Raw genomic sequence first — 24,041 nt, 5'->3', positions numbered from 1 at the left:
CTCCAGCTGGATTTACATAAAGCTTGACACACACACACACACACACACACACACACACACACACACACACACACACACACACACTGGTTGTTGGTGTGGAAAATAAAATTTGATTTCCATGCATTTCCATGGTAATTTTCACAGACATGCATACCGAACACAAAAATTACTCCAAGGCTAGCTTATAAATGCCACTAATATTATTAATAATGGCAGCAAATTAAATAGAGGATCTGTAACTGTGGCTGTTTAGGATATCTAGGTGAGAGGACCACACTAAACCAGCTAAGCATTTTGTCCTGGAAAAGTACCACTTTTTGAAGGGGTGGGTGGCATGACTAATTGGGTTACCACTATGCGCTGAAACCCCATCAGGAAACTAACAGGCTTATGTGTTACTTTGTTAGGAGGAGAGGAAGGAACAGACGGCCCACATGCTTTTGTCACGTAGTTTATTGCAAAACAAACTCCAGTTAGAGAGCAGCAGTATCTCCCTGATTGCATTTCAAAAATGAAACAATGTATACAGGGGGACTTCATGTATATAAAATCCTCTGAATAAATAACCATCTTAGAATTCCTTTCCCCTTCATGTTCCCTGTGAGTCTGCAGACTTTTGCTAGTTTTTAGTTGTGGCATTCAGTGTGAAATCATCCCCCATGATATCAGCAACCGCAAGAGACTCGTGAATGAAGTCCACAGGGGTCTCCAGGGTGGGAGAGGGTGGGGTAGAGAGCCTAGAGCGTTTGACCTGCCTGCCGCCCCTGTAGCTCCTCAACTCCTTCATACACTCTTTTCTGATGGAGGGGTCCTTACGGTCCAGATGCTTAGCTTGTATGAACGGGGAGAGGGCGATAGAGTTCTGCAGCACGTGAAAAATGTACCTGAGGGAGAGAGTGTGGTGGTGAGAAAGTAGGCCAGTGAAAAATATGCAGCCCTTTGATGTAAATCAGAGCGTTCTCTCTAAATATCAGCACTTTCAGACGCATCAGCAACCGAGAAGAAGAAGACCAAGCTGTGGTGCAGTCCTTCTTGACCTTCACGTTTAACAATATTTAACTACAATTCTGCAGGTAGGGTTTACACACCGTAAGAGCCTCATAATTGCATAGCAGTTAATGATGTACACAAGTCAAAGCGTGCTCTAGATCAATATAAGTAATTAAAATAGGAGACCCGCTAGCTTTAAATATGTGTGCAAATGTAGACTAAAATAGTGATTTCTATTTTTGTTGTTTTTTCTGTTGCCGCTCATCTAAGGTTATCTATGGCCTTTTGTGCAGAGATGTTCTATTATTTTTTTAAAGATTTTAAGTGGCTAAGAAAAGGGTAGCATTAGAGAAAAGTAGCATTGTCTGCTCCCTTTAAAAACCGCAGGATGATTCAGATTTGCTGTTGAGAACCATTGGGCTAGAAAATCCAACACAAATAGACATGTATTAGGAAATAGATATAAACATAATAGGAAAACTGCTCAAATGGGTTTTTTGAAAATCGATTAAGAAGTGAGTTATATTGTGAACATGAATTCAGCATTGAATGAGTCATTCTTTAACTAAAAATAGAGAATATTTGCTGCTTTTTCTCTTTATTCCGTTTTGAGTCACCGTACCGTCGACTGTGCTGAACGCAAAATACATTTATTAAAAGAAATTATTATTAATTTCAGAACATTTTTATTTTCCTCTGGTTGTCATATGACAAAAAAATGGAGAACGTTAGAGTTTAATATCCTTAGTGTTAATTAACACCTGTGCAGCTAATTGTTGCTTTTCTATAATAATAGATCTGTAAGTATATGTACATCCTTTCACATTTGGTGACTCCTTAAAGTAGAAATGAAGGGAAATACAGAGCAAAACCCACCTTATGCTGCTCATATTTTAAAATTAGACTATGTGATTGTTAAACATTGACACTGAAAAGACTTACCAACGCTAGAAAGTGCTCACAAATACACCCCAAAACTCTGGACAATTAAAAATCTTCAACCCCACTGAGCTTAAAGAGTGACAGACACGGTACCTGGGCAGGAGAGCCACCACAGTGGAGAGGATGCAGATAAGGTAGAACATGGGGTCCTCCATCTGGCTCTGGAGGATCCAGTATGGGTTAGAGGGAGGGTTGCAGGTTACACAGACGGCGCTGTAGGCGAGTGTCACGATGAAGTACAATGCCACACTGCCCAGCATGATTATCCAGTGAACCACCGTCTGCGGCACAAATGACAAAAAACAGCAATTACATGTGGTGGAAACAATCCAGTTAGCAACAAATACCCGTTAATTCTCTGTTTTCTGCTGCAAGAGAAATATTTACAGCAATAAGATTCTTCATCAGTTTTTTTTTTTGCATTACTTTGTTTCCATGCTTTAAAAAAAATTATTACCTTCTGTTGAAATTGCATATAAATTAAATACCTCACTTAACATTTTGGAAAATATGCATATGTATAAAAAGTTAGGAATAAGTTTAGTGGTTTGTTAGTAAATAAAATTTAGTCTTTCTAAAAAGAGATAAAAAGAGATTCTAAAAAGAGAATATTTGTATTTTGAATATTTGGAGTAAAAGCTGTGGATTAAAAATGAATACTGAAAAAATGATGTAGATCCTTATTCCTTAGTTTTACTTTATTCTGCCTATATTCACAAGGTTTTCACAGAGAGGCTGTTATACATCATCCAGATTTCAAGAACATTTTTCTCCTGGAAACATAGAAAAACCATCTGGGTTAGCTCTCTATTGCATTTTCTAATTTATGTGTGTCTTCCTTTCATTTAAAACCAGTTTAGAGGTCTTAAAAAATGTTAGAATTCGAATATGCACTAATAAAAAGAAGTGAATTAAAGACATTTCTACTGAGGTATATCATGATTATGTCAGTTCAGAACTCACCCAGGATTTGATCTCTATTGACAGATGCATCAGGATGATAAATAAAGCAGATGTGTTCATAGGTGTTCCAAAAGTGAACATATCAATGTCTGAATCCTGGTAGACCTGAGATACAAGTAATTAAATTAAGTACACTATCAAATATAAAGAAGAAAGCAGTTATCACAAAGAGTAGTTAACCAGTAAATAAATCAAATGACGCCCTGTTATGAAAGCATTACTTAATGCAATCAAAGATTAGACTGTTTAAAATGTGTCACTTACAAAATATGGAACAAAGAAGCAGACCAGACTCTGATAGAAGGCATCGAGGATGGAAACCCAGAAAGTTGTAAACCTGTAATCCTGAACAAACAACACAAAAGTTGGAATTCATGAAGACAGAAACTAATCAAAGCATTCTGCACATTTTTATTCAAGACCGAACGCTCGCATGACTTTTTGGGAGTGTCACTAACCCCTTCACCCTGTCCAGTCTTGTACAGCTCGGGCACACCCAGCAGCATCTCTGCTGAGATGTCTTTGTCCATGAGTCCAAACATTATGGGTGGCACAGAGGTGAAGAAAAGGTTGAAGAAAATCATCAGCCAGTAGTCGATCATGGCAGTGGCAGAGAATCCGCAGAAGAACTGATACCAGAAAAGCAGGTTTACGTAGGCCTGGGAAACATATTAAACACAGACGGTTAAAGGATGAATCATGACAGGATGTTAATTTAGACAGCAGAGCATCGGGATGCAGATATAACATATAACACTCACCACGTTCTTATAGAAGAAATAAATGATCATGTTGGCCAGTCGAGTGTAGCACCAGTGTCCGTGGACCAGGAGAAGTTTCTTCAGGTGTTTGAAGCGAGATATGGCAAAATCACTGGCCATGACGGCCTGCAGATGACAAAGAGGAGTTTTGATGTGTTTTAGGCTGTGAGGCAGGAGAACAAAGCACATACATGGAGGTAAAGAAATCAATTCCAACCTGCATCCCCTCCTGTCCAGATATCCCAATGCCAATGTCAGCTGCTTGGATCATACTTACATCATTTGCACCATCACCTGAAAACACAGCACAGACGCTGATTTAGTGGTTTATACAGAAGCTTAAAAATGTTTTAAGATTCACTCGATTCACAAACTCTATGCACTGTATTGAGTCTTATTCTCTTTACTACATGGATGTAAGTCGTTAGTGAACATGACACTGACTTATTATCACATTTTAAGCTGCTATGCGAAACCTATCAGGAAACGTGTAAGCATGATTACTAATTTATCTAATTTAGCCCTGTGTTTGGTCTCTAAAAAGCTCTCTGATAACCATACATTTGCATGAAAATAAAGGTTTTCTCGGTAAGCACATCCTTACCACTTCCTCAGGACTTACGAAGTAGCAGCCAGGTGCTGCTAAACAAACTGATCATTTGCTATAAGTTTGCTGGTCTGGTGCAATATGATGCAATAATGTATTACAATTAGAAAAAGACTGGACAGGTATGGCTTGTTTTACAGGGTTCCCAGGAGAAAGCCTCTTCTCTCTAAAAACAACATGGCAGCAAAGTTACATCTGAACCAACCACAAGACTTGTGGTCCTTTGGACAGGTGGGATCAAAGTGGAGATGTCTGGCAGTAATGCATAGCACCACGTCTGGCAAAAACGAAACATGGCATATCATCACAAGCACCTCACAAAAGTGCATGGTGATGGATGCGGCATCATTTGGATTTGTTTTGCAGCTGCAGAAGCTGGGCATCTTGCAGTCATTGAGTCAACCAACTCCTAAGCTAAGCTGAAACTAACTCGTGCAATCATCCCAAACAGAGAAGCAAATCTACAACAGGAAGATTAAAAAAAAGAAAAGAATCGTGATGCTGCATTGGTCACACTTCAACCTGAAAGAAATGCTTTAAGAGAGCTGTGCACATAAACAAATACCTGCAAACCTCAGTGAACTGATACCTGTAGAGAGAGCCAAAGATTCCTCTATAATGATTTGAGAGACTGATAAAGTAATGACGAAAACAATTTCTTATAGTTATTGTTGCTAAAGGTGGTTCTACAAGTTCCTGAATCATGGGTGTGTTTAAACTTCACAGTCCTGTGAAAGTTTCTTTTGTAGGAGCAGCTTTCTGTGAAGTGAACTAAAGCGCAACGATCAAACAAACATCTGAAGTGGGCTCCAAATACAGGTGACAATTTTAACTTAACTTAGTATGAGCTGAGTATGACTTCTTCCTTTTTGCCTTATTCTTTTAGTTTTACCTCTTGAAATATTTGACCCAAAGTGTACCTGTGTTTGACCTCAGCATGGATTAATTTTAAAAGTAAGTTTCAGGTCTTTATCTTGCATCTGAAGCTCTAGTGTTTGGTTCAAAAATTATACAAAGAAAATGTTTTTGGTCACTTTCATATTATTTTTTACTGTATTTTATGTATGATGGGAAGAAGTCAAGAACACATTAAATCAACTTTTTACTTTACTGAACATGTAAGCATTTCATTGATTTTCTTACCAACGGCGAGTGTCATGACCTTGAGTTTCTCCCGGATCACTTTCACCACTCGGCTCTTCTGTAACGGCGTGACTCTGCAGCAGAGCACGGCGCGGCAGTGCTTCACCAGGGCCACAAAGCGATCCAGTAGGTCCGACGACAAAGCCTTGTCCAGGGTAAGGCCGTCAATCACCAGAGACATGTTTTGGGTGGTATCCACATTACGAGGATCAGCGTTGTACCTCCTCACTTCTTCCAGGGTGCAGTCCAGGATGTTCGTACACGTGATCTGAAAAACAGCAGCTGATCACTTAGATGATTTTTGCTTTGAAGTTTGTCAAACGTGAGCTAAATATTATAGAAAAATAAAATTGTTGTTTCTCTTTTGTTAATAATGGAAAACTAAATATGCCTGGGTTCTGGACAGATTTCCAGAAAAAATAAACACGCCCATTTTTTTGGTATTTTAGCAACACGATTACTCTACTGCTGATTCACATTCATGATTTCTGAATACAAGCAGATATCAGGCTCTGGTCCCATCAGACTCATCATTGTTGTGTGTAAATAACTCAAACAAAAAGGAAACTGATGGAAGAAAAAGGTTTTTTTTCTATTTTTATTATTTTAAATTTCTTTAGGCTTTGGTAGGACGGTGGTTGTGGGAGTGTATCTCTCAGGTGAGCACCGAGTTATGATGGTAGAAAAAAATGGTTCGCTTCTAATATGCCTCCACTCTGGATTATGAGAGAATTATTTCCTCTGAGGTTTGAACATTAGACTGGTAATTAGATATGAAAGCATTAGTTATTGTGTTGAGGCTATCTCACTCCATTCATCATCAGTGACTAGTCCATCTGAGGGAAGCGCAGCAGCCCGTTTGTTTCAGAAAGTCCCACATGTATCCCTCAGGGCCGACAGCCAATTTCAGTCTATTTGAGGCTGCCGATGATTAGACATGGTCAGGTTGTTATGAAGGCTTCATTTCGGTGGTACCAGTTCTTTAATGACCTAAGAGAAGCAGGGCCACACCTGACACCTTATCTTTCTCTGATGGAAATGCGGAGGTTTGACCTTTAGTTAAAATGTAAAAGTGGTCACAAAGGTTCAGTCATTTAAATTGGAAGGATACAAGCTCACAGGAGGAGAAACCTACCCTGAAGTTACTGCTGGGAAAACACACAACTTTCCTTGAAAGACCATCAAAGAAAATCAGTGTTGTCCCCTGAAACAAGCTGTATGTGATTCTGCGAAATATAAATTACACATGTCCCTAATTTGCTTTAAAAGGCCAATGTTTAATAGACTTTTTTCATATCTGTTAGCTACTAATGCTTCCGGTCTTCACAATGTTTTTAGTTTTTGATGAATTAAAATAATGGAGGAAATGGTCCTCTTTCCTTTGAACCCTGTTAGAGTATTTATTATTTACTAATGGTGTGAACTAAAAGGGTTCAGGATTTAAACTAATTCCACATCTTTTACAAAAAGTTTGTAAAAATTTTGTTTTAATGAAATCGATATGCGCACTATAATATTTTCCTCTTCAGACATATGTGATACAATTAAATGTAACCATGCAAACAGTTTAATGGTCTTCTACTTCGTGCTCTTTGGTCAGCTATGCCATTTAACTTCAATATTTTTTTTTATAAAACAATATCAAACTGCAAGAGCACAGAAATGCTGTTTTTAAAAAAAAAAATCTGCTCCAGTAGATTCTTAACATAACAACTTGCTTTGATGATTTCTTCTTTCATGCAGAGGGTCATCGCTGCTCTGTTACATACACCTGCAAATCTCCAGACAGAAAACTAGGCACCCAGGAATGTTTCTCAGGTTTTTTTCTGAGTCTCCTGTAAATTTCCCTTTAATTTCTGTTTCATTTAATTAGTGGTAGTTTTAACACTCAAACAGTGGCACTTTTTGTCTTGAAAACTGGGAACACCTCTCCTCTTGCATCAGGAACACTGAAAGTGAAGGTAAATTTCTGATTTGACTGGTGTAGAAATTCTTGTATAAAATTCCACCAACTTTTTGGTCAGATTTCCTTATTCTGACTAAATCAACACCTCTAATTTATCATATTGTGTACTTATTTAAATCACCAGAAGATAGACATTAAGAAGATTTTATTTTAACCTTTTATTTAAAATTATTATTTTTTGTTAAAAGTTAGATTCCATGATTCGACACCACAATCTGCACTGTAAATAGGAAGATGCCACCGTTAGTCAGTTAGCTTAGTGTAACATCTTGAATGCCCTTTCTGACACAACCCTCCACATTTATCCAGGCTTGGGACAGGTACTAGGAGTACACTGGCCCCCTAGGATAAAACTACTTTTGACTGGTGCCTTGATGCAAGGGGTCGCCACAGCAGGTGGCAGATTTTTTTTTCCAAGTCAGATGTCATTTCTGACACAACCCAAAGGGGATTTGTGTCTCGTCCTGGGAACTTTCCCTTGTTTGCCGAATCTGTACTACCTACATATTTACCATGCACATGAGTGTTGTAGGTTGCACAACCTAAGTACATTACTTTGATTTCCTGAAAAATAAATTAATGCTCCATTTTCAACACATGCCATAATGAAAAACACCTCAGTCAGCAACCCTTAAATGTGAGGCCTCCTCACCTTGTCTTTGCAGCCCATATTTATCACCAGGTCTTCGTCTTCAAGGAGCCCACAAGCATATCCAATGTTGACAGCTGTCTCTGGCTTGTCACCTGTCAGCACCCACACCTTTATCCCTGCCTCGCGCAGTGCCTGGATGGTGTCTGGAACGTTCTCCTGCAGACGGTCTTCAATGCCTGTAGCTCCTGCACGTGGACATATTTCAAATAAAGGCACCATTCGCACACAAATATTATCACAAAGATATACAGTATACAGCAACCAATGCACGATTGGTGGATGTGTCACCTAGCAGGGTGAGATTTTTCTCTAGCTGCACAGCAGTGTCCATGACGAGCCTCTCTCTATTCTCTATAGCAGCCATAGCGTTCTTTCTGTCCACTGACCAGCGTTTATACACTGCTTCACTCACAACCTGAAACACATGCAGAAAAAAAATGAAACATAGCTTCACTTAAATAAGCAAATCATGCTGGTAAATAGGATAATGTATGATTTTGCACCTTCTTTGCGATGCACAGTGTGCGGAGCCCCTCTTTAGCATAGCAGTCGAGATGACGCTGAGTAACAGTTGCTATATTTTTCTTATTGCCACTGAAGTGCTCTGGAAATATTACAAATTAATTAGAAATGCACTGACCAGTTAATATAGATGCATACTATAAGTACTTAATGTACTCTTATCTCAACTTACCTGGATAGGGTGTACCAAGTAATTCCATGATTGCAAAATCTGCGCCTTTAGTGTACAGCACATACTCTTTGGTGATTGGGTGTCGCACCAACACAGACATTCTCTTCCTGTTGGAGTCAAAGGTCAAGGTGTCCAGCACCTCAAAATCCAGCACCTCCCCAGATGGTAGTCTCACTGAAACGCTGTCAGGGGTGCGAGACAGCAGAGTGAAGCCATATGCTTTGGCAGCATAGACCAAGGCAGCCTCATCTGGACTCTCCGCCTCATATCTCAGATTATCTGAGGTCAGCGCGGGCTCGTCGCTCAGGGATGGAGGATGAGGCGAACACGGCTGGAGCCCGGTGGTGTCGACCCCCTCTGTTTGTCCAGAGGGTTGAAAATTTTCCTCTGAGTCCTCTGTGAAGGTACGGTGTCTCTTGGGATTGCGCTTGCAGAATTTAAAAATGCCGCCAGCATTTCTCATCAGGCTGGATAAAGTTTCCAGTGGAGTATTTGTGTGCTTGGCTTGTGGAGACACACTCACCTGAGAAAAAAAAAGAATCAAGAAATTCATTAAATAGCTTTAGGAAGACCTCTTCTCACATTACACATATGGCAAAACGTCCCAGTAACAATTCTTCTTCCACTCAGTTTCTGTTTGTGCATTAACCTTTGATTGTGAACTCAGGGGGGAAAACACACAGATTACATCCATCATCCATCTGCCAGACTTCAGAACTGCACAGTTCAGAGCAGCAAATGTTCAACTTAATGAAGCTTGCCCTGTTTGCAAATCTCCACTTGCTCCATGTCAATTTAGTGAAGAATGTTTTTTTTTCTTTTCTTTTTTTTTGTTCTATTTAAAGTTTATAGTTATAGGACACTGGAAGTTTAAAGAGGGCACATCTTTAATCTATCATTTCTCCACCGGATGTGCCCTCCATCTCTACTTCCCATCCACTGTCGCAGCAAACTGAGCACTCACCCTCCTTCTCTTTGTTGTTGCCATGGAAACCACCACTGTGTTGCAAATGGCTAGGGCCAGAAAAAAATCCAGGTAAGCATCTGTCTTCTGGCTGTGGCTGAGGCTGCCGCTTGATGTCCTGCTAATCTTCTGAAACAGCTTCCCGTCTGGGACCACCTCAGTTTCCTGTCGGAGAGCAAGTTAATGATTTTGTTAATGAAACACTTTTATTAGTAGATTTATTGCTTACGTTACGCTTTTCCAGCTTTGACTTGAGGAGATTGGATAACGTTTCTCTGTTTTCATTGTGGGTTTTTTTGGTCCATGTTTAAGGAAGAGCTGCGAGGAGAGAAGGACAGAAGGAAGGGAGGAAGTGTACGTTCATACGAGCATTCAGCTCTGTTTGAGACGCAGCATGAGGAGTGCTAAAGATGGGCTGTGTACTACATTGCTGGCATAAACATAAGACTTTTTCTGTCTCCGCCTGTATGCCCAGGCCTCCGCTCTCTGCCCCGCAGATAAAAATAGGCGCAGAGTCACTGTACTGTAAATCAAGACGACGGTGACTAATCTATAGTGCACATTTACAGTTTATGTGACATCACCGGCCTGTGCCAAATGATGCTCAGCATGACCATATGTCCTGTCACAGACACAGGGGCAGCTTTGAGCCAAAATGGATGTGCTCATCACTGACACCTAGCAGCTCGGCCATCTGCAGCAGGGACTGGGACCTTCTGACAGAAGGTTGGGTCACATTTGGGTAAAAAAGTAAGAGTTTGAAATTAGGTTGAAATAAGAATTCAGATATGAAATAAGGCTGAGGGCGGACTTCCTCGTTTAAAACCAAAGTTGTGGATTCCGCAATAACTGAACAACAGATTTGGAGGAAAGCAGGTATCCAGACAGAGAGAAAAAAGAAAAATAAACATCATCGTACCAGTGGGCTGCTGAAGGCCACATCACTCTGGGCATTTCCTGTGACTTTGCTTCTGCGTCGGCTGCCATGGCCATGTGTGTCTTCAACATTGGCTTCCTCACTATCCAAGGACCAACGAGTCGGTAGAGGCTGTGCATGCTGGTTGAAGATGACCTCCTCTTCTGCCTCGGGCTCATCCAGGACAGCCAGGCGGATGGCTGCAAATCACCCCCCAAAAACATGTCGACACATGCATTAAAACACTAACAGTGCTGAGGGACTGTTTAAAATCCGAGATTAGAGAGCTGAGTGGAAGGACTCTTTCAGTAAGTCAAAACACCAAAGTATTCAGCAAGGTAACAAGATTATTAATAATTAAGAGAGCTCTCTTAATATTTCTGTTAAACTAGTGATAACCTTCTGATTCTTTTATCCTAGTTTTCTGTCTGATTTAATCAGACATCCAAATTTTCATTTGGAGAAATCTGCATATGAAAACACCATTTGTAACAACGTTACAAAACAGGTCATAATCGTGAGGTTAGCTAAACTGCATCAGCTTTAGGTTAAACTAACTCAGTGAAGATGTTTACCGTTCTCTTTGTGTGGGTACTCAGTTCCCATGATGGAGCATCTCCGAAACACCATCTTGTTCTCAGTCAGGGTGCCTGTTTTGTCTGAGAAGATGTATTCAATCTGCCCCAGGTCCTCTGTGATGTTCAGAGCCTTACACTGTATGCGGCTGTCAGTCTCCTCGTCGTACAAATCAATATCATTAGTGATGAAGAAAATCTGGCCAATCTTGACCAACTCGATGGATACGTAGAGAGAGATGGGAATCAGGATCTTTAGAGGAGAGGAGTAAATAGAAAAAAGGTGAAAGGTAACCCAGAGAGTAAACAGGAGGACAGTAAATGAGACAAGAGGAGAGAAGATTAGTTTAATGACTTCAAAATGAATAACAACACCCTCCAAACCGTCAGAGAGAGCAGTACCTGCAGCAGGATGATCATGGTGAAGAACATGTAGAAACTAGTAAGACTAGGCCTGTCCAGCTGACCGCTGGTGGGGGGTACCAGGTAAGGGGGGACAACAGGCATAGCATTAAGCCATAAGTAGTGACCTGCATACAGGAGGACAGCAGGATTAATCACTGACTGCAGTGCACGGAGGAAAGCTATTTTTAGCAGCATACCGTCCTCTGTCTTCTGTCTTGATATGAGCTTGGGCTTGTGCCCATTTTTTTATTGGAAGTTAATGTCCCCTCATAAATGTAAAGCCATCAAACATGAATCATTTTGTGTAGCGATTTTACGGCTAAGAGATGTAATTCATTACTGACCTAGTGCTCCGATAAGACACATGGTGAAGAGGAGAATGACGCAGAAGAGGACGTCTATGTTCAGCCTCCGCTCAAGTTTGCTGCGCTTGTATCTTGGCCCGCTGTTGTTGAGCATGGACTTGGTTTCACGGCCTTAAAGGAAGGAGGAGAAGGTGTTGATTCCACACCCCACATGGTGAGTGAAAATCGGTATCACACGTTAAGACATGCATAATACATAAGAGACTTTACTGTCATTGTGCCACTGTCACAGCATCACATTAGGTTGTGCTCACTAAAAAAAGCAAAAAATCTTAAATATTGTAATAAAATACTACATTTACTACTATTACATTTATGCAAAATGAACATCATTTTCATCTGTTCGATCTCTTGAGTCCAAGACTCTGAATTCATAAATGCTAAAATGTTAAATAAACACTAAACATGGTGGCAAACGTCATCATGCTAGCTTTGTTTTTTTTTAGCATGCTAACATTAGCATATGGGGCTAAAAATTGAAGCCATGGTGGAAGTGCTGATACTTGTAGTTCCTTGAGCGATGGTACACCAGTTTGTCACAATGAAGACTGATGTACCAGTACATCTATGTTCCCATCTTCATCTGTGGTCATGAGGCTACAAGCAGCAACAGAAAGAATAATGTCGCTGATACAAGTGGCAACAGGGCTCTCTCATACAGACAGTGTGAGGAGCATAGTAATTTAAGAGGGACTCAGAGTGGACTGTAAATTCCTCTACAGTTAAAGGAGCCAGATGAGGTGGTTTAGCATCCGACTATGATGGCTCCTAGCTCCACCTAGGTGAAGTGTTTTGGCCTACAGGGACCAAAATGTAGGCAAGACAGTCTGGATGAGTTCTATTTCTTAGCTGGCTTGTCAATGCCTCGTTGTCCCTCCAGAAGATCTGGTGGAGAGAGCAAGGTCTAGATGTCTCTGTTTAGACTGCTGCTCCCATGACCTGGACCTCGATATGTGAAAAAACAAGCCAGCATCTGTGTTTTTGCTTTTTACCAGTGCTGTCATGGTCTCAGGCTTTGGTCCCAGAATTTTGAAGTCATTGTTGTTCTTGATTCTTGTTAAGTAGAGTTTCTGTTTTCATTTCATTTACATACCACTATTTGGCCTAGTGTATATGAAGTGTGAATACTGGTGAAGATGATCAGCTGTTCTAGGGTTGGTTCTGAACCCTTGTTTGTTTTTCACTCAGTCCTATTTTGAGTTTGTTATTTGTGTTTAGCTCCCTCATTATTTCACCATCTGCTCCTCCCTTTAGCATCTGCTGGTTTCATTTGTGGTTGTTGTTTATTTCCTGTTTTATTATGTTAACTAGTTTCGTTTTTAACTTTCCTTTACCCACCTGTCTCAACTTCCCCTACCAGCCCTCTGTGTATAACTAGTCAGCACACGTCACTCTTGGTGGTAGTCTAGTTGCTTCAGTCAGGACCCACCCACTTCGCCTGTTTGCACACCCCTTAAGACGTCCAGGTTTCTAGTTCCTATACCTTGTTTTTTCCTGTGTTTTCTTTTTTCTTTTTGTTCTTTAGCAATCCACCCTCTGGTCTAAATCTGGTCACTTCTGACTCCAAAACCCCAAGCTGTTAGGTGAATGCACTGACCAGTTGATATAGATGCATACTATAAGTAAACTGTGGGTGAAGGCACAATGGCTACTTCTGTCCTTTTTATACAGTCTGTGATTACAATTATGATTATGTAAGTCTCACAGAGCAGCTGGCTTCATTACACTGCACAATAATTACTTTTCTGACAGTAAAGAATAATAAAGGGAAACTTAATGAATAAATGTAAAGAAAATGTGACATTTTTAAATAGTAATTTTGTAGAGTTACGCTTGTAGATTGTGAAAAGCATCTTCTTGTGATCTCAGTATTTCAAGAATCGTGGTGGGAACAAACATTAAAAGCTCAAGGTTAAAACAGCGAACCAGCCGAGAAAATGGAAAATATACCTGCATATACCACAAAGCCAACAGCATGGTCCGTGTTTCTCACTGTGCAGCCTTGCAGCAGCAGACTTTCAATTCCAGCTCCCACCTTCTGCTTATCGGGTTTCTCTCTGCAGCAGGAGAAAGTGAGAAGCCTCCTTTTTACTGTCAGATCTCGTTAGATATTCATTACTGCTTATATATTCCCCATTAGCAATTCTCCTGCTTTATGTCTATAGCTGGCCAGCATAGGCAGACCACCTGTAAGAGCCGTGGTGCCTGAGAAAATCGATTCTAGTCTATTACAGCCCCAATAATGCCTCTGGTTGAATCAGAAAGTCCAGCAAGGCGGTTGGAATTAGTTTTGCTTGGCTGCTTTGAAAGGCTAATAGAAACTGGGGGTGCAGGGAGGGGTTCATGTTGTCTGTGTATTTGATACCCACACGTAACCCTTGAAATGATTCAGGTTGTTGTTGGGTTTTTCACACACCAAGATCCCATTGAAGCTTTCAGGCTCAAATTCTGGATGCTGGGAAAAGGAAAGAGAGAAGAGACACGGGAAAATCATTACAAATGGAAACTTTTTAAATGCAGCTTAACCTGTACTTCAAGATGTCTCCTGCACCCGGGAATGGCAATCCCTCTCCAAATACATGTGTTAAAGCTATGTAATCCAGTAGGTATGTCTTCACTTACTTTGACAAGTTGTAATGATTTGCACTTTAAGTAACATCCGGACATGGCACGACTGTTTTCAGAGTGTATTCAATTTCAGTCACGCAGAGAAAGAAGGAAAGAGAAAACAAAAACCGGGAGGCAGATTTAACTCTCACCGTGTTGCAGACTCCAGACACAGCTGTCCTCTGCTTCAGGTTGGTCTCTCCATCCAGGTTGGCTGTCTCTATGTGACACACACCGTTGGGGTCTGATGTGTAAAGCAGGAGGAGGTCTGCAGGAATGATCTCATTGCAAACCACCTTCACAAAATCTCCCACTCGCACATCTTTCCAGTGTCTCTCCACAAACTGCTTCTCTTTCCTGCAGAGATGTCAGGTGCCAGCGATAATTGCATTTTTATCTTAATTTTTTTTTTCTTTTTAAAAACTTTTATACTAATTTATGCTGAGGTTTTTGTCTCATTCATTAAAGACATAGCCATCTTTTTTTTTTATATATATATAAATGTATGCAAATGATAACACTTTTGATGATGTCTGCAATTTATGATTGCCCAGACTAAGCAGCTAAAATACTTACCAATAGATACAACAGAACAACTGGAGGTCTCAAAAGAAAGAAGAAATAAATTATTGCACTTCTTAAGTGGCACAGTATTATTAGGGTTGCAGGCTATAACACAAAGAAGGGAAGTCAAACTCATTTTACAATGTGGGCCTCATGTGGTCCACTTTGATCTAAAGTGGGCTAAACTTACGAAATCCCCCTTTCAGTCAGTCTAAAGATGTTTACACACATTTAAAGCATTATAATATAAGAAAAGTGCCATTTCAACAGTCCATCTCAGTTTTTCTGCACAATAATAATCCATTAATTACCAATTACTTACTTTGGTGTAGTATAAATGGCAATGGTGGAGGTAAAAATGAAATACAGTCCAAAATCTATGCTCTCCTTCATACGTGGTCCTCTGGAGTGCCCTTTCATTCAAAAGTGACAACACTAAAACACTTTAGATCTGAAAGGTGTTGTGGGCTCAAGGCCCGGCGTAAGGACGAAGTAAACAGTTTGCTTTCGGTATTAGTTAAATACAACAGCTTTTATATTATTAAATTAAATTAAATTAATGAATTATTTTACCTTTTTAACTTCACAGTAAAAAAAAAAATCCTTATTAAACATCAGTTGAGAGTCTAGCCTCGAATTCTTTTTAAAAATTCCAAGGTAGGTTTTGGGGAATCACACGTGTGCTGTGTTATGAAGTGGTTGAAGTCAGAGCGTAAACAGCAGGAGCAGAGAAAATTATATCAGGTTTCTTTTTTCGGGGGGGGGGGATGACGACACAAACTGTGATATGTGTTTCAGAAAAGGAAAATTGTAGAGATGGTGTTTGTCAACGAAGTACTGCACGTTGAACATTAACAGATGAGGCTGTTCCCAGGTAGTGAGGCTTAGCCATGAGGGTGAGAGATGCAGGTATGCTACTCTGCATGCAGGACCTGATCGGTTAGCTACTACTGAACACCACGCCTCACACCAAACAAAGCCAGGACCGCAGACTTATATATTTTTAGTTTCTTGTGCTTATTAATCTCACGAGATGCACGCACAATCCTTTTCATGTCCAGAAGGCTTTACAGTTGTTACGCTAGTTTTTGTTTTTTATACATCAGGCAGTTGAATTCCAGGTGTGGGAGGTGTTAAGTGTGTGCTCTAGCCTTTGACATCATTCCTCGGATTTATTTTATCAATCATTCTGACACGTTTTATGACATATGCTTTCTTACTTGGATTTATATAAGAAGACTCACACAGCTGACGAGCTGTTAATGTTAACAGCCACGAGGCAGTTAGCTTAGAACAAAAGACTGGAAATAGGGGAAACCTGTTTCCCTAAAACCTGACTTTATTCAAAGATTAAACATTTGCGCCTAAAATTACGCAGTAGTCATTGTGTGCCACAAATAACAGTTGAAAAAATACTTGAACATGTTACTTGGCGAGTGTTAGAAGGAAGTTGTTGGGTCGGTGAGCTGTTTAATGGAGACAGCCTCAAGACTCACAATTATTAAATTCAACTGCTCTCAGCCACATTTGTTTCTTTTCTAGAGAACTACAAAAAAATACATTATTGATTCTCCTTTATTAGTTTGCCTACTTCTTTGGCGATCAAGGGATACTTGAAAGCAGTGATGATATAATATCAGCCAGATTTGTTTAGCTGATTTAAACAGCAGATATGGGAACAGCCTGCGAGGTGTGGTGACTGGTTGTCACCACACCTGCTGCTATGCGGTGAGACATACTTAACAAGAGGAGAGGGCGACGTGGCATTCAAACGCTGTGACAAACAGCCGGCATGCTTCATGCTCGGCATGTTTCCACGCAGGTGGACTGACAAGTGTTTGAGACAAGATGGGTAGAATGAGCCAGAAGATAAGCACGTTCTGCTCAAACACTTCACACTGCTTTGAAAACAAAATTATGTCGAGATAATGGGGGGGGGGGGGAAACTACGTGCTTAAGAGATGGCCCGATTGATTAAAGTCTGATCTCTGTCATCAGTCTGCACCTCCACGTGGGTCTTTTCAGGTAAAGATGGTGGAAAGGCTTCTGTCATCATGCCTGTAAAAATGGCTTCCCAAGAAGAAAGGAAGGATGTGTGTGGAGGTCTAAAAATCCATCCCTGAGCTTCTTTAGGAAATATTTGTATACTTCGAAGAAATCCCAACCAAATGATTTTGCTCTAAGCTTTATGATCCCAAAATGAAGCTTTAGCATCCCCTCCCAGTGAGCCGTGAGAGACCCACAGGAACCTGCACAGCAGCGCACAACTGCTCTGTGTGTGAAGCAGAGGCAACTAGTGTCCAGATGGACCGGCGTGTTCTCTGAAGTGTTTGAAATGTTGTGTCTGGAGACCACCCTTCAGGCCACCTGGACCCTGTCACCACACACACACACACAGATTCACACTATGGGCTTTTCCCCCAGATGAGGCTTCCTAACACCTCTGCTGTCTCTTTGGGGAAACCAGCAGCGGGCGGCGGGTTAATTATAAACCCCACCAGAAGTTGAGGCTTCATCATTGGAGGCAGTGTCTCCAGTCTCACGTAATACCCACCTCCCCACTTCCTCCATGTCCCACTGTACTTCAAAATCACAGCAGCAACAGGGATGGAAATGACGGAGTTTATCCTCCTTTGTGAATTATTCATTTTTCACCAGTAATTCTAAAAAACAGATAACGTCTAACATTACTGTCTTTGCTGACGCAATGCCCGAACGAGGATTTCATCAAATGTGCACAATGTGACAGTCAGAGATATTGTTATGAGGCTCTTCAAAGGAGGAATAATCACCCACACATGTTCTATTTCTAAGTCGAAAATTCCCACGGGGGTGCTGCAGCGCAGAGGAGGTAGAACACAATTGTACAGATCTACGCAATCAAACAGCAGGGAAGAGAGGAATCACAAGCACTGATGTTGATCGTTCGGGGCACGTCGTGCATAAACAGCACGGCACAGCTGTTTCTATATTTGGGACATGACTGTCATCTAGTCAGTTACCTGCTGTAGATGAAGCACGGCATGTTGTTAAGCTTCCTGTCAGACTGGTACCTCCTGAAGTCCTCCCAGGCGTCCTTCATAGCGGTCAGAGACAAGATGACACAAATTGGGATAAGGGCTATTTCTGGCTGGAAAGCATTCACTTCAGGGATAAAGTTCAGAATAACAAGCCCCACAAAGTAGAGGTTGGCCAGACGGTGAAACTGCTCATAAAGGTTCATGGGGATGAAGAAGAGGAGGCTGTATTTTGTGGTCTTGATGGCATTTGATGGGAAGTAGCGGTTAGGTTGCTTTCCCTTCTCTAATCCTTCATAAGGTAGATTAGACTCTAAGCTGCGGAGTTCGTTCTCCCGTGCCCTTTGACCTCGCAGGGCATCCCTCACCAGGGCCAGCGGGCTCCTCCACGTCATGGTTGCCTGTCCTTTTTCCTTTTCCTCTTCTCACCAATTTTTCCTTCCCATCCTCTAGAAATCCACTGCTGGTTTGTGTTAAATAGACTCTCCTCGGGCTTCGTCTTTCCTCCAGAGATTCTAGGTGAGTGTGTGAGGCCTGTGCCGAAACAAATGACAACACACCTAGTTCTTCTCTTGAGTCCTCCCCCTTGCACTGACAGGTGTGTTGCATTCCTCGTGCTTGAGCTGTCAGGGGAAAGTAGGCCAGGTGATTACACCCAAAAAAATTGTTGTGATGTGTCTCAATGAATCAGCTGATTTCAGTCTGGCTGGAAGTGATCTCCTTCCTTAAGTTATATCATGTTTTCAGCTGAAATAATCTTACACTTCAGTGTGGTGAGTCTGTGTAGTGTGTTGTCGGTATATTACAGACTTTGGGTGTTGATTAAAAAAATAACACACATAAACAAAAAGCTACTATCACATATTCAAGTCAAAGGCCCTAAAAAGCTGACAATGTCATAGTTACAGAGCAGAAAATTGGTGCAGTGGGTCATAGGGAGATTTGAACTGACAGCACAACACTGAACAGACTGCCCACGGCCAGTATATATGAAGAGTCTGCATGAAACTGGCAATGGATAGCAAGGCTCTTTATTGGTGCACGGGAGACAAAAATTCCAATGCTCATGGTCTGCTGTCTCTGCAGAAAGGTCAGAGGTCAGCAACAGAAGCTTCACAGGTGACTTCTTGTCACCGCTTTAGGAGGACAGATGCAGAATTTTCCGGACGGGCGTGTCGAGAGCTGGAACTTTGATGGCGTTAATCATGCAGGAGTCTGTGAGCGGAACTGCTCACATGCATGTGTGCGAGTCTATGTTTGATGGACTACAGCAAAGCAGCCTCTTGCACAGATGGCAAGCATGTAGGATGCTTTCCACTTCCTCATGTTGACATATGTTGTCTTTTCCAAAGCAGTCTGCCAAACCTGTTTAAGGAGGCCTGATTTGCACCGGGTCAGTCGTTTAACGTGCTTAAATTTAAACTTCAGGCATATTTATAGTGACTGCAGTAAATCTATATGTAGTATTTTACACACAGTAAGGATGCCACGCATGACCTCGCAGGTGATTTATTTTGTTACAGAACAGATGACACAATCAGGTTCAGCTTCACCGGGGAGCTCAGCGTGTTTTTCCATCAAATATGTTTACAGCGAGGAGGGGGGTGGCTTTGGGTGTAGCATTAAGGGAGTGCGGCAGACTCACCCTCTCACCCGTCCCAGTCAGCTCTGGCTGGGTTTGGCTTGGCTGGCACACCGACTTTCACAGTGGCGCAGCTGTGAATCCACACACACACACACACAGTAACAAACACGGTCTTGGAACAACAACACGCACACACCAGATTCCACAGAACAGAGGTCTGTGCATTACTAATTATGCCAGTGACATGGAAACACAACAAAGTAGAAAGCATCTGCCTTTCATCCACCCCCCCCCCCCCCCTTACATGACAACACTAATGCCCTTTTTTGAAAAAGAGAAAGAGAGGGAGAGAGGGCCAATTTAGCACAAACCATCTGTCTTCTGTAGTGAGATAATACATCTGTTATACTGAGCGGGCAACAGTCGTGTAGAGCTGCTTTTTTAGCGATGCATGGAGGAACAAGGTTACATGTCACATTACATCAGTTTTTACACCAATTTGCCTTTTGAGATAGTTTTTCTTTTTACTCCCAGCAGCTTCACACATGCAGAGTCCTATTCAAACGTAAAACGTAGTTCCCCTTTTTTTCTCATAAACAAACAGCAACTACAAAACACTCAAAGATGATGCTCTCTCAGCCTCGCTGTTTTTTTGTCCTCTATTTTCCAGAGCTTAGTGACAGAAATCTTTGGGTGATAATTTGGTTTTCTGTGCATTTTCATCTGCATTTTTTGCCTGATTTTTTTGATATTCACCAGTTATTTCCTCACTTTCCTAAGCTTAAAACCCAGACATTAGCTTCACACTAGAACAAAATCCTGCTTTAAATAATAAATATTCAGTGTTTTGCACCATTAAATATTCACCAGCATCCATTTAAGTGGTCAGCCAGTGCACGCAGAGTGCACTCGCTTTTGCTGCGTGACGGGGGAGGATGCAGCGAGAGGTCGTGGCACGGATGGCTGCATGGATGGCTCGTTCTCTTTCTTGTCCTTTATTTTCTTTCTCTTCGTGGCTTCAGCCAGAGGGCCACAGTCGAGTCTGCAGAGTGCCTCCATATCTATGGCTCTCTGCGTTAATGCCCCCCCCGAGGCCCGGGTTAAGCTTAGCCCCGCTCAAACCCCAGCCAAGCCCATCACAGCCAGCCTAGACCACCGCCACAGCCTCTCACTCCAACTCCTCCACTCCATCCATTATGCAGCCAATAGTCCCAGCTGCAGCACTCTCGACTCTCTTTTCACCCCCTACATTTGCTCCTCTCATATGCCTACTCATTCCCCGTGCTGGGCTCAGTTGTTCATTCGCTCATGCAGACACTCAATCAGCCATGCAGCTCAGACAGTCAGTAATCAGGCTCTCATTCATGCAGGACACATAAAACTGCCACCCATGTACTCTGTTGTTGAAGTGATAGACTGAATTGAGTTTTAATTGAATTTAGATACATCTTCATAATTGCTGACAATCATTACACAAGATATTTACAGTCATTATGAAATATTACAATTGGAATTTACAGAAACTTTGTACAAAATATGCCTGACTTCAATGCCTGGATAGTGGGGTCCTTGTTAAGCCATTTCCGGAGAGCAAAACATTGACCCAAAAGTCACTGGTGTCTGGAAGTGCTTTAGTTTCAGCAAGTAGATGCTTTTAAGAGTCCATTAAAAAGAAAAAAAGAGAGAAAATCCCAAAAGGTACAGAGTCAGCAAAGTTGTGAATTGTGTTTTCTTTTTCTTTCTTTTTTTTTATCCTCAGTTAAATTGCTCTTTTCTTTTTTCGTTATCTTTTTATTTTCTCGACTGAATGGAACATTTGATCTGTAATTCAACTGCAAAAACAACAACGAAGACCCATTTAAATAGAATAAATCCGTAATATTTACACAATAATGTGAGTACTGGTTTATAAAAATGAATCATCTGTTTTTCTTTAAATATGACTTTATGTTTATCTACATTTTTTTCAAAACAGAAACCTATAAGCACAATGGAACGCATCATACTTCTATCATTCAATTCTACTGATAATGATGGATTGTGGATTGCCATATTTATGCAGCAAGTCTGGTTGCAATGAAACTCAGCTCAAAGTCCCCACAGCAGCCTAGGTTGCGTTGAAGCCGTTTCAAGCCTCTCGAGCTCCTTGCGTGATGGCGGAAAGTTTAGGGAGTCAAGTTAAGTCAAACAAAACAAACGAGAAAAAGAAAAGAAGAAGAAATAAACACGCGTGGTGAAATGGATTCGATTCCATCAGCAAAAGCGAAAACAGAAACTTGGCTGAAGCTTCAGTGTCCACTCTTCTTTCGGCACACAGCAAGCTTTTCCTGTTGAGTGTTGCCACCACGAAAGCCCCACATAGACATCCAGAGAAGAGCACGCCCCCTGCTGTCCACCTGTTCCCATCCAGCGACGCTCAAAACAATCCACCCAGGTGAGTCGTGCTAAGCCAAAGCTGCAAACGTTAGCTGACAGGACAACCTCTACTAGCACAACTAAAAATGCTTTGCACTCCATCATCATCATCATCATCGTGAGATGCAAATGAAATCAAACATAAGCATGCTTTTAAAGGATGTTTTTGATATACAATAATTATAGGAAAATAGACTATCCAAGGATGACTCCTTTAAAATCATTTATAAAGCTTTCCTGGATGCAGACAGCTCGGCTACGAAGTAAATAGATACTAAACAAAAGAAATCCTTAAAAGTATATGCAAACACAAGCATAAATATTTGATCCACAGAGAGTAAGCTACGAATGACAAATATTAGTGATATATTGAAATTCTGGAACAGGCACCGTTTCTGTCTTTTTAAAACTCTCTCTTCTTTTCTCAAGAGCTTGACAGTCGATTTGAAGGTGTTTCCCAAATCCTAAAAGAGTCACTGCCGACTGAAGTGTTGGGTGCTGCTGCAGTCCGTCTAAAAGTCTTTTGTATCTCCGTATTTTCTCTAAAACGAACCACCTAAAAAAAGTCGGTGCACTGTTCATCTCACATTCTCTCTCTCACACACATCCTCTCTCTCATCTCCTCTTATTTTTTCCCTCCTCCCCTTCTTCCCTCTTTCTTTACATGCCTGCCGCGAGCCGGCTCGGTTTAATGGACGTAGTAAAGCCAGTAGACCACGTTGAAGAAGGAGAAGACAGTGGGGAAGATCATCCTGGACCACTTGTCAATAGAGTTCACGTCAGACAGGTCTGGGATGTTCACCTTGAGCTGGGAAGCCCGTCTCCGTAGGCGCGACTTCTTCTGGGCGTGGCGCTCCAAGGCGCTGTGGCCATAGTTCTGGCGTGCCATGGCTGCCCTGCGGTACTGCAGCGTCGAGCTATCATAGGCCAGCATGGTGTTGCGGGGGTCTCCGGGTGCTCCGAGGCCCCGGGACAGATCCCCGGCGCCGCCCATCTCATTCTTCATCTCCAAGGTGCTGAAGAGGATGTTGTCGTCGGGGGTCATCTGTGTGAAGGTGCAAACAAAACAAAACAAAACAAAACAGGCGCAGCCATGAGAAGTTACTGCCAGGGAGGAAATTTTGGAGCGTTCAGTCTACGTCTAGCAAAATTATAATTGAAGTTGTAATGATAATTATGCAGTTTACTGTGTAAAAACACTGATGGGGTGCTAGAATGGGTAATGCAAATGAGTCAAAAATCGTGTTACTTACAGTGAAGAAAAGATTTTAAGCACTTTAAAAAAAGCTCTAAATAAATCATTGATCATCTGTCGTCATTATCTGAGTGACAATACAACCACAAGACTATGAGATAACACTCCTGGAAAAGCACAACGCACTCCACAAACTTAATTCTCATGGAGAAACCTTCATTGCCATGTCAGAATTTCAACCAGCGTGTGGTTAAAATTCTGTCGATTCACAAGACAAACTGAACAAAAACAGAAAAGAGAAAAGCAAAGGAAAAGGAAAATGTGACAGGAGAAGGTTGAGAGAAACTGTAAAGGACTTTGCAAAGATGGAGGAGAGGCTAAAAGGTTCAGGGCAGGTCAGGAAAGACGTTGTGGGAAGTGAATTCGGATCAACATTTCTTCATCCATAGCCTGACTTCTGAGGAAAAACATCCCAATAATCCAATCCCGTCCTGCTGTAAATGTCAGCCTGATGCATTTTGTTGATTTTTTTTTAGGGGGTTTAAAGCGAAGCCACTTAGTTGGAGCTTTTCATCAAACTGCAAATGATTTCTTTCTCTTATCTGGAGATGCTTTTTTTTCTCTTTGCTTTTGTTTTCTTTTCAATTGCTTCACTTAGTTTCAAGAGATTAATCAGTCACCTTAGAGATACAGTATTTCGGTCTAGATGATATTA

General features: G+C 41.4%; 2 protein-coding genes across 3 annotated transcripts in view; both read right to left on the bottom strand.

Moving 5' to 3' along the window:
- Positions 1-435: 435 nt before the first annotated feature.
- Positions 436-18,705, bottom strand: atp10b (ATPase phospholipid transporting 10B). The gene is made up of 21 exons (XM_085423203.1): positions 18,117-18,705; positions 14,703-14,907; positions 14,313-14,398; positions 13,894-14,000; positions 11,923-12,054; positions 11,576-11,703; positions 11,174-11,426; positions 10,602-10,798; positions 9,683-9,847; positions 8,719-9,241; positions 8,528-8,628; positions 8,313-8,439; positions 8,025-8,209; positions 5,407-5,674; positions 3,874-3,950; positions 3,657-3,782; positions 3,354-3,554; positions 3,160-3,240; positions 2,896-3,000; positions 2,026-2,213; positions 436-884 (listed from the first exon to the last, which is right to left on the bottom strand). Exons 1-21 carry the CDS (start codon positions 18,524-18,526, stop codon positions 620-622), a joined length of 3,930 nt encoding a protein of 1,309 aa, XP_085279329.1. The 5' UTR covers positions 18,527-18,705; the 3' UTR covers positions 436-619.
- A 2,419-nt stretch (positions 18,706-21,124) lies between these two features.
- Positions 21,125-24,041, bottom strand: part of gabrb2a (gamma-aminobutyric acid type A receptor subunit beta2a) — a 33,277-nt gene continuing 30,360 nt past the window's right edge. For both annotated transcript variants that reach the window (XM_085423216.1, XM_085423225.1), the window contains one exon: positions 21,125-23,176. In XM_085423216.1, the coding sequence (XP_085279342.1) occupies positions 22,820-23,176 (357 nt within the window). In that variant the 3' untranslated portion in view covers positions 21,125-22,819. The remainder of the gene's footprint in view (positions 23,177-24,041) is intronic.

This window comes from Rhamphochromis longiceps, linkage group LG2 (assembly GCF_057381845.1).
Source record: "Rhamphochromis longiceps isolate RC_006_pf linkage group LG2, R_longiceps_female_GT1.1, whole genome shotgun sequence".
Taxonomy (NCBI): domain Eukaryota; kingdom Metazoa; phylum Chordata; class Actinopteri; order Cichliformes; family Cichlidae; genus Rhamphochromis; species Rhamphochromis longiceps.
Note: the sequence above shows the minus strand (reverse complement) of the source record. Positions and strands in the feature narration are given on the sequence as shown.